The sequence below is a fragment of the Vicia villosa genome, linkage group LG3 (genome assembly GCF_029867415.1).
Source record: "Vicia villosa cultivar HV-30 ecotype Madison, WI linkage group LG3, Vvil1.0, whole genome shotgun sequence".
NCBI classification, from domain to species: domain Eukaryota; kingdom Viridiplantae; phylum Streptophyta; class Magnoliopsida; order Fabales; family Fabaceae; genus Vicia; species Vicia villosa.
In genome coordinates, this window is record NC_081182.1 from 60,576,474 (window position 1) to 60,586,633 (window position 10,160).

Below are 10,160 nucleotides of genomic sequence, written 5' to 3' on the forward strand. Positions count from 1 at the left end.
TCTCTTAAAATCCGATTCGGTTTGCATGAATTAGTCATCATTTCTATGTTTAAATGGCATGATTAAGTTGTATGTGAAGTGTAGATCATTTGGCTACAAATCACTTGGTTTTTCATGAAAGTTGTATAAGTTAGGGGTTGGTTGTTGGCCACGGTTCATAAGACTGAGCAAAGACCAGTAAAAACTAAGCTCATATTCAGACTCAACTTGAAATTCCGAGTGAGACGGTGGTCGCATCGTCAATTTCTGGGTGTTACCGTACGTCTCCGGCGGGGAGGGTAATCGGAGAAGAAGGCCGGAGACTAGCTCCGGCGGTTTATTATTGGAACGTGCATGAAGCTCCATACGTGTCCTCTTCCCAGTGGATAGGTTTTTTTGTTTTTTATTTCCTTTTTGTTTCATTTGATGCAAAGTTGGGAAAAGAGATGACAGGTGTTAGGCTCTTACTGGCTGTGGGAGGTTTTTGTCATGTAGTGATTTAAGTGACCTTGACCCATTGATAATGTTCATTCTATTCCATGTTACGTTTAATCAATTAATAACACACATACTGGTATAAAGAATAATGAAATAAAAGGAAATTTGGATCATGATGTTGGTAAGATGGTGATGGGCCACGAATCTATTGGGCCTGAAACGCATTTCCGGAACTGCACCCGTGCTCTACTCATACACCACACGAACCTGATAACTGGGCCTTAGCGCCAGTTCTATCCGCACCACCCCTAATTCAGGCCCATCGCGCCATTAACACAATTTTAGTCCATTTTCTCTTTACTGGTGCACCCCCTGGCAGTTTAGATTTTATTATTATTTCAATTTTGTTTTCTTTCAATTTTTGCCTTATAAATCCTTTTAATTCAAATGATAAAAATACATAAAAATAATTTTAGATATTTTTAGCATGAGTAAATAATGTTCATAATTTTGTTGATTTTTGTTAATTGTTTTGATACTTTTAATAAACCTTTTTACAATATCTTGAATTTTCTTTTGTTTTAAAACTTCTTTGTAAATAATCCTCTAATAGACTTAGGAATTAATTTTTAGTCTCGATCTTTTTGTATAGAATTAATGGATGTATATGTGTTTGTGAGTATCATTTGCTCGTTATAGTTCTCAATTCTATTTGTCGCATATTGATTTTCTTTTGCTTATTCCTTGTATAGTTTCTTTTAATAGATTGTATAGTTCTTTTATTTTTCCCTTGTGTAGACAACTTAGACTAGAATTTAGAAATAGTTCCCTTCTCATTCCCTTTTTCTTTTCAACTTTTAAAATACTTAATAAAAATCGATGAAGATCATACCGTTGCTATATTTCATGGTAGGAAAGAAATGATTGAGGCGTAGGCCTCGATGTATGTTCTTTCCTACTTAGCGGAGAAGAAATGATTGAGGTGTGAAGCCTCGATGTATTTCTTAAACCGCTATTTAGAGAAACGATTGTGGCGTAGGCCTCGATGTGCATTCTCTAAATATTCACAAAAGAACTCCTTGTTGTATTTCCTACTTAGCGGAGAAGAAATGATTGAGGTGTGAAACCTCGATGTATTTCTTCACCGTCATTTAGAGAAACGATTGTGGCGTAGGCCTCGATGTGCTTTCTCTAAATATGCAAAACAAAACTCTTTTGGTATGATCTAAGTCACAAACAAAATTCCCTTAAAAAACACCAACCAAAAACACTTCAAAAAACCTAATAAATGTTCAGATTCTAAACAAAGTAAGGAAGTGATGCGAAGCCTTGTAGTAGGTCTCCGTCATCATGGAATTACCCTAAAAGACACAAACCAATCATTTTTTCCTTTTGCCTCGTTGGCACCTAAGGGCACCGTTATTTCCGCTCGTACGCATCCTAGGAGATCCCTTATGCAAGAGCGCGAACGTTAACGCCGCCCACCTAAAAAACACGAAAACAAACAGAAAATCGTGAGCCGAGCTACGGTAACTCTGATTCCTGAAAAGGATACGTAGGCAGCGGGGTAGGGCCCGTGCGAGTACAATTCTTTATTTTCCCTACATTCTGCATTCATTTCGCATTTAGACATAGACATAGTTACACACCCTTTAGATAGAAACAAACATAGGTGGATACCATCGAGTACGATGGGCGCGAGGGGTGCTAGTACCTTCCCCTTGCGTAACCGACTTTCGTACCTTGATTCTCTGGTCGCAAGACCCTGTTCCTTCCTTTGTGAGGTTTCCTGGTATTCCTCTCCCTTATGGGATAAATATATTGGTGGCGACTCTGTTCATTTTTCGCGAGCGTGCGACAGCTGGCGACTCTGCTTGGGATTACCTAAGCAAGTCGATCCTAGCCTTTGTTTGTTTCTTTTATTGGGTGTTTATTTATTTGTTTATGTGTTTACATTTTGTATATATATGCTTGCATATCATGTTTATTTCCTGCTTGCATATCATATTTACTTTCCGCATGCATCTGGACTATATTATGGGTTCCCGTAGGGGCCACATACTTTCTCTCTGTTTGCAGGTTGGGTGGGATGATTTTATGAGGTAAAAGGCCCAATACCCAGGCCATGAGTGATACCTTAGGAACTAGGAATAGAGTGGCCATGACGGACAGAAGACGTATGTCTGATTGATCCGATCATGTATCCACGGGCAGAGCTTGATTGAAAGAGGCAATATCGTATGATTACGCCTACTCTCAATCCTCTGTTGGCTTTCTTTGACCTACCCTGGCCTAGATTCACTGTGAGTGGGGAGGGATATACATGACAGGTACCGTTGGTGACTATTGTGTTCTGTTGGTGACTATTGTTCCTATGGCTGCGTGGCACCTATGCCGAACCTCTGATCTTGTGACATCCGATTCTGCTCAGAGACAACGCGACAACTCTCCCGTATTGGGAGAACCTCCATTGCATCATTTTCATCATGGCATATTTAACTTTAAAAAAAAAGAAAGAAAGAAAAGATGTAATAAAAAAAAGAAAAGAAAAATAGTATTCTCTCATATGCATGTCATTTTTCAGGGTATCCGAGGTTATTACTTTTTATTCAGGATGGCTAACAACGTGACCACCACCAAAGAAGTTACAAGACGTACTCACACTTACAGTTTTCATCGTGAGGGCATGATTCAGTTGGGGCAATTGGGTGGATTGATCACTGGTCATAATAAAACTGTGTTCACCGAGAATTATGGAAACATCTTGACTCTTTTGGATTCACATGTCGACGAATGGGGTTTGTCTACTCTTCTCCAGTTCTATGATCCTGACTTGCGTTGTTTCACCTTCTCAGGCTATCAGTTGGCTCCCACTCTCGAGGAATACTCTCACTTTCTCAATATCAAGATCCAACACAGGGTTCCTTTCGTTTGTGTCCCGGAGAAGCCTGATTTGGACTACATTGCCAACGCTCTTTATTTGAGCATAGGAGACGTCCATGGAAATTGGAAAAAGAATGGTAATGCTCATGGTTTCTACATGAGTTTCTTGATTGAAAAGGCCCAAGAGTTATCTAGCAAAAGGATGTGGGAGGCTTTCAATGCCCTTCTGGCCGTTTTGATTTATGGGATCGTGATGTTCCCTAACATTCACAAGTTCGTTGATCTGGCCGCTATATGTCTTTTTATGGATGAGAATCCGGTCCCTACTTTGCTATCCGACACGTACTATTCTGTTCACTCTCGATATGGGAAAGGAGGAGCCATAAGAAATTGTTTGCCGTTGTTATACACCTGGTTTAAGTCCCACCTACCTACAAGTGGTCCCTTCGTTACTTCTACTAAGAAATGGCCTCAAAGGATCATGGGGCTTACTGGAAATGACATTGTCTGGTGTCCTACTGGGATGAATGTGGAGAAGATTATAACTAGTTGTGGTACTTTTGACAACATTCCCCTCATAGGAACAAAATGTGTTATCAATTATAATCCTAAGCTAGCGCTGCGTCAGTTGGGTTTTGCACTTGAAGACAAGCCTTTGGACAAAGAGATATTCGAATCCGTTTTCTTTGAGAAGGGAACCGATCCAAAAGGTCTAGAAAAAGTGAGGAGTGCCTGGAATGACATCCATACAAGTAATCAGATTTCTCTAGGTGAAAAGAATGTCGTTGCCAAACAAGCCTACACAGATTGGGTTGAAGGTAGAGTTAAAGACCGCCTGTTGCCTTTCCCAAAGGTTAACCCATTGTACGAGCAACCACCTAAGATCCCAATTGCCACTGTGCTTGCTGAGAATTGTATCCAGATAGATATGGAAGGCACCCAATTGCACGAAAAGAAGTCGGATGCGCAACCGAAACATTGTCTTGTGGACCAGCAAAGGGTTGAGTTGACACATGAGGCCAAGGTGCTGAAAGAAGGATCTTTGAGAGTTCAAAAGAGGGCTAGAACGGAAAGAGGTGAAAGAGATATTACTGTGGTTGTTGAGGATCACCAGGAGATCATAAAGAGGGCCGTAAAAGAGGCAGAAGAGAAACTCAAGCGAGAGTACAGAGAGGACTTGAAGGCTTATAAACTCAAAATAGAAAGGGAGGCTAGAGCTGAAGTGAGGAGTCTGAAAAAAGAAACTGGAAGAAGAGACCACTCAAAGAATGGCAATTGAGACTCAACTGAAAGGAAGTCACCTCCGCAATACTCGACTAACAGAAGAGAATGCTAAGCTCGGAGATCAAATGATGGGTATGGAGGACACGCCTGAGAAAGATTATCTCCCAGAATGCAAAGGATGTGACGAACTCAGGGAGTGCTGCAAGAAGCTAGATGGGCAGTTATACCGAAAGGATGTGGTGATCCAAAGCTTCATCAAAGGAAGAGATGGGAAAGCAACCAAGAAACTGTTTGATGAAACCAAGAAGTGGAGTGATGAGCACTTCAGACAAGGAGGACCCCTATTTTATATTCAGATGGATTGATGTTTTAGTCTGTATGTCCCGACCACCTCCAGGCTTGTTGGATGGGGTCCTTTACTTTTCCTTGTTGAACTATCTTGTTGATGTATGGTTTCTCCCAAATTTGAATTCCTGTTATGAATGAAGAAGAACTATTTCCTTTGTTTCTCTTAATGCTTGTCCTCTATCACATTGTTAGCCATTCTATATCAATATTGAAATCTTGGATACTCTGGAAATGGAACATCACGTCATAAGCACACATGCACTCATACATTCACATTATCACATTGCATTTTCAGGTTATTGTACAAGAAACTAATTGGGGTCCCTTTCAGCAACAGATTTCTGCTTCAACAACAAAGCTGACTTCCTTACATCATTACCGCACCAGGAACAACGAGAAAAGGATCATGGACCAATTTGAACAGAATCAAGCTGCCCTCCGTAGAGATATGGATGTCATGGGGGATAGGATGACCCAACTCATGGAGACCCTCCATGTCGTTGTTCAAGGACAAGATGAACTCAGGAAGAGTGTCGCTAGTTTGATCAAAGAGACTCCTACCACTTCTGCTACCGGAGTACCAAAACCTGGAGAGAATCCTGATGGTGGCACAACTAAGTTGGTGGACGATTACCACAACGTTATTGATCTTGATCATGACATTACTAATGAGATAACTGAAACTGCTAAGATGTACCAGGCTCTCGAGGAACGCCTCAAGGCCGTTGAAGTCACCAAAACTTCAAGCTTCAATACTTCTGCACTGTGCTTGGTACCTGGGATTGTTATTCCCCCGAAATTTAAGGTGCCAGATTTCGATAAGTACAAGGGAGTCACCTGTCCAGAGACTCACATTCGTTCCTACTGCCGTAAGATGGCCGCCCATGCTGAGAATGAACCACTGCTCATGCATTTCTTTCAGGATAGTCTCACTGGAGCCTAGGGGTGGAAATAGGCTGGGCCGAGCTAGGCTTTGCCAAGCCTAGGCCTGGCCTGTCAAAAAAAATCGAAGCCTAAGCCTGGCCTGTGGCCTGTCGTAGGCTTATTTTTAGGCCTAAGCCTGACCTTTTCGAATGCCTGGTTAGCCTGTTAGCCTACATAAAAGCCTATATGTTTTGACATACTAACTAAAATAATGTTTAAATAAACCAACTAACTAAAATACCAAGAGACTAAAAATTTATTTGCATTGACTTATTTTAACTTACCTATTAGCATAAGTTAGGAAGCCTATTTGTTTAAGAGAACTTATGAAAACAATGTTCATCATGTGTTTTCATCTTATTTTCAAAAGTTGTTTAAGATAACCAAGTTTTATTTATGTATTTTAATTCAAAGTACAACACATAACATAATGATAATAACAAAATTATTCATATTTATTTAAATAGGCCGGCCTGATAGGCTTAAAAGGTTTTTTTTGGGCCTGAGGCCTAGCCTTTTTAACTAAATAGGCTTATAAAAAAGCCTAGGCCTTTTCTATTTATAAAAAATGTGTGGCCTGGCCTGAGCCTTTATAGGCCAGCCTGTAGAGCCCCGTTGGAGTGGTATATGAAGCTTGAGAGGGCTAATGTCGGTACTTGGGGACAACTTGTTGATGCCTTCTTGAAACAATACCACTATAATACTGCCATGGCTCCCAGCCGCGCTCAACTCCAAAATATGGCACAGAAGTCTGAAGAATCTTTCAAAGAGTACGCCCAGAGGTGGCGCGAACTTGCTGCTAGAGTTCAACCTCCCCTCCTCGACCGCGAATTGATTGATCTGTTTATGGGTACTCTAAAAGGCCCGTATCTTCAACACATGGTTAGTAATACTTCTCCTTCTTTCTCAGATGTGGTTATCATTGGTGAACGAGTTGAAAACTGTGTCAAAGCTGGTACCATTCAAGGTGTTACTAGTCCTAGCAACTCAAGTGGTAATGGTAAGAAGCCGTATTCTGGGTTTGTGAAGAAGAAAGAAGGTGAGACCAGCACCGCCTCTGTTGATCAAAGCCGAGCCCCTGTGTACTCTGCTGTCCCACCCCCTTATTACCCGATGCCTTATACCGTTCCTGGCCCATCTGTTCCTCAGGCATATGCCGCTGCTCTCCCACAGCCATGGGTGGCACCTCAACAGCCATTCATCCCACAACAACAAGTTACGGCCCCTCAGAACCGTCAACAGAACCCAAGGCCTCAAGGTCAAAGGGGCCCACAGAGGGCAAGGTACCAAGATAGGCGTATAGATCCGGTCCCGATGACGTATGCTCAACTTCTCCCTCAGTTGCTTGCCGGTCAGTTGGTACAGCTTCTTGAACTTGGTCCTCCACCTAGTCCTCTTCCTCTTGGCTATGATGTTAATGCCCGTTGTGAATTTCATTCAGGGGCTCCAGGCCATACGATCGAAAAGTGCAGAGCATTCAAGTTGAAGTTTCAGGATCTCCTCGATGACAAAATTATTTCGTTCACCCCCACTGGTCCTAATGTGCAGAATAATCCTATGCCTCCCCACACAGGTGCGACCAATGCTGTTGAATTGTGGGATGAACAGATCCTGGTAACTGATGTTAATGAGGTCAAAATGCCGCTTGCAACTGTCAAGGAACACCTCGTGCAACAGGGAGTGTTATGTGAGCTACATGATTTCTGCCTACAATGTTCTTCAAATCCAGAGGAATGTGACAGATTGAGGGCTGAAATCCAAAAGCTGATGGATGAAGGTGTCATTAGAGTGGAAAGAGTTACTCCCGATGAAGAGGAGGCCGTTCTAGAAATCCCCTACTATCCTGCTGAAGTATCAAAGACTCAGAGCGCTTCTTTTGTCATCCATACTCCGAATACTCCCTTGGTTATTCAGGCTCTGACAACTCCATTGATTATTCAAGCCCCAAATGCTCCTTTGGCCGCCCATCCTCAGGTTCCCCCTCCCGCATCTCCTGCTCCCTCTTAGTTGGCTGACTCTAAAGCTGTTCCTTGGAGTTATAATGCTGTGTACATCCGAGGGAAGAAATATGATTGTCCTCTAGTGGGCAATTCAAGCATCACTAATATTGCTGGCACTAGTGGCATTACCCGTAGTGGTCGAATCTTTGCTGCCCCTCCTCCACTTCCCAAAGAGACCAACAAAGATGCCAATGTGCAGGGAAAGGGGAAGCAAGTTGGTGTTGATCCTCCTGAGACCCGTAATGCACAAGACGTTGAACAACTTCTGAGAATCATTAAGAAAAGCGACTACAAGGTGATTGATCAGCTTGACCAAACTCAAGCTAAAATCTCCATCTTGTCCCTTTTGGTGCACTCAGAAGCTCACCGTGATGCTCTTATGAAAGTCCTGGCTTCCGCACACGTAACTCAAGACATTACTGTGCCACAGTTTGAAGGGGTGGTGACCAATATTGCTGCTGGCAATTGTTTGGGCTTTAGTGATGAAGAACTTCCACCTGAGGGTAGAGCACACAACAAAGAATTGCATATATCCATAAAATGTCTGGATGCTGTGTTGTCTCGAGTTCTGATTGATACAGGTTCCTCTCTTAATGTGATGCCCAAGGCTACTCTGTTTAAGCTAAGTATAGATGGGATTATGATGAGACCATGTACTATGAGCGTCAGGGCGTTCGATGGTTCCAGAAGATCCGTGGAAGGGGAAATTGATCTGCCTGTCTTGATTGGTCCTCACATGTTCTACATTGCCTTCTACGTCATGGATATAAACCCTTCGTACACTTGTCTCTTGGGCCGTCCTTGGATCCATGCTGCTGGACCTGTGACATCTACTCTCCACCAGTGTTTGAAATTTGTTGTGAATGACAAGATTGTTGTGATCACTGGTGAAGAAGATCTGATAGTTAATAATCTGGCAGCATACCGTTATGTAGAAATAGAAAGGGAAGTACAAGAGACGCCTTTCCAAGCCTTGGAAATTGTGTCAGTCGATAGACTCCCTGTGGTTGAAAACAAGAGGGAACCTGGAGCACCCCTCTCATCCTTGAATGATACCAAGGCTTTCTTAGAAGCTGGTGTTCCCCATGGTGCCTGGGGCAAGCTGATTGATATCCATGAGAAGCGAGACAAGTATGGACTTGGATACCAACCATCCTCCTCTACTCAGCTCAGCCCAATCCTTGGAAAGAAGGTGATCCCCCCGATTTCTCAAGTGTTCGTCAGTGCCAGTACTAGTTCTGGAAGTCAGGTTCTCGCCGTGGATGATGATGATGATGAAGAAGATCTCTCCAGATTCATTTGCCATGCTGCGCCCGGACATGAACTCAACAATTGGACCATATTGAACATCCCTAGAGTCACTTTTATGGAGATGTAATTTTCTTGTTTCGATAAATCATGTGCTTCGCCCCAAGCATTTTGATCATCTGTATAAAGGAGGGCCCCCCATGTTTTTCAATTTGTTTAATATTGAATGAAAATCATATTTTCGCATGCAATTACTGTTCCATTTCTTTCATGATTTTTATTTTAAAAAACTCTTTTGAAAAAAAATGGCAAAGTATTTCTCCTTTTTTCATTTCCTTTATGTGTTGCATTCTAAGGCATAAATCATCCGTCGTGCAAATCCGACTCGGATTCCATCAAAAATGATAATGTTACAGTTCCACGTCCTGATATCCTTGAAAATCCAATTGACCAAGCTGATGAAGATAGTGGGGAAGATTGTGAAGTCCCTGAGGAATTGGCAAGATTATTGAGACAAGAAGAGAGATCTATTCAGCCGCATCAAGAAGCCATAGAAATCATCAACCTCGGTACAGAAAAAGCAAAGAAAGAAGTCAAGATAGGGGCCGCTTTACAAAGTGATGTAAAGAGAAGGTTGATTGAGCTGCTTCGAGAATATGTCGACATCTTCGCCTGGTCATACGAAGACATGCCTGGTTTAGACACTGATATCGTTATGCACAGGTTACCGCTCAGACCAGAATGTCCGCCTGTTAAGCAAAAACCACGAAGAACTCGACCTGATATGGCTTTGAAAATCAAGGAGGAAGTTGAAAAACAGTTGAATGCTGGTTTCTTATCTGTGTGTGAGTATCCTCCTTGGATTGCAAACATCGTACCTGTTCCTAAGAAGGACGGAAAGGTGCGCATGTGTGTCGACTATCGAGATCTGAATAGGGCAAGTCCGAAGGATGATTTCCCTCTGCCTCACATTGATGTGCTAGTCGACAACACTGCTCAGTTTCGGTGTTCTCATTCATGGATGGTTTCTCTGGCTATAATCAGATAAAGATGGCTCCGGAAGATATGACCAAGACTACTTTCACCACTCCGTGGGGTACATATTGTTACAAGGTC

General features: G+C 42.4%; 2 protein-coding genes across 2 annotated transcripts; both read left to right on the top strand.

Moving 5' to 3' along the window:
- The first annotated feature begins 3,031 nt into the window (after window positions 1-3,031).
- Window positions 3,032-4,579, top strand: LOC131658171 (uncharacterized). Its single transcript, XM_058927499.1, has 2 exons — window positions 3,032-3,854; window positions 3,948-4,579. The coding sequence occupies exons 1-2, from the start codon at window positions 3,032-3,034 to the stop codon at window positions 4,577-4,579; spliced, it is 1,455 nt and encodes a 484-aa protein (XP_058783482.1).
- A 699-nt stretch (window positions 4,580-5,278) lies between these two features.
- LOC131658172 (uncharacterized) lies at window positions 5,279-7,803 on the top strand. The gene is made up of 3 exons (XM_058927500.1): window positions 5,279-5,694; window positions 6,393-6,678; window positions 6,826-7,803. Exons 1-3 carry the CDS (start codon window positions 5,279-5,281, stop codon window positions 7,801-7,803), a joined length of 1,680 nt encoding a protein of 559 aa, XP_058783483.1.
- The last annotated feature ends 2,357 nt before the right edge of the window (window positions 7,804-10,160 follow it).

Coding starts and splice junctions, on each gene's coding strand:
- LOC131658171 (XM_058927499.1), top strand. CDS start 3,032: ATGGCTAACAACGTGACCACCACCAAAGAAGTTACAAGACGTACTCAC. Junction 3,855..3,947: donor GAAGATTATAACTAGTTGTG/GTACTTTTGACA, acceptor TTGCACTTGAAG/ACAAGCCTTTGGACAAAGAG.
- LOC131658172 (XM_058927500.1), top strand. CDS start 5,279: ATGGACCAATTTGAACAGAATCAAGCTGCCCTCCGTAGAGATATGGAT. Junction 5,695..6,392: donor AAGGTGCCAGATTTCGATAA/GTACAAGGGAGT, acceptor GAGCCTTTATAG/GCCAGCCTGTAGAGCCCCGT. Junction 6,679..6,825: donor GCCCGTATCTTCAACACATG/GTTAGTAATACT, acceptor GGGTTTGTGAAG/AAGAAAGAAGGTGAGACCAG.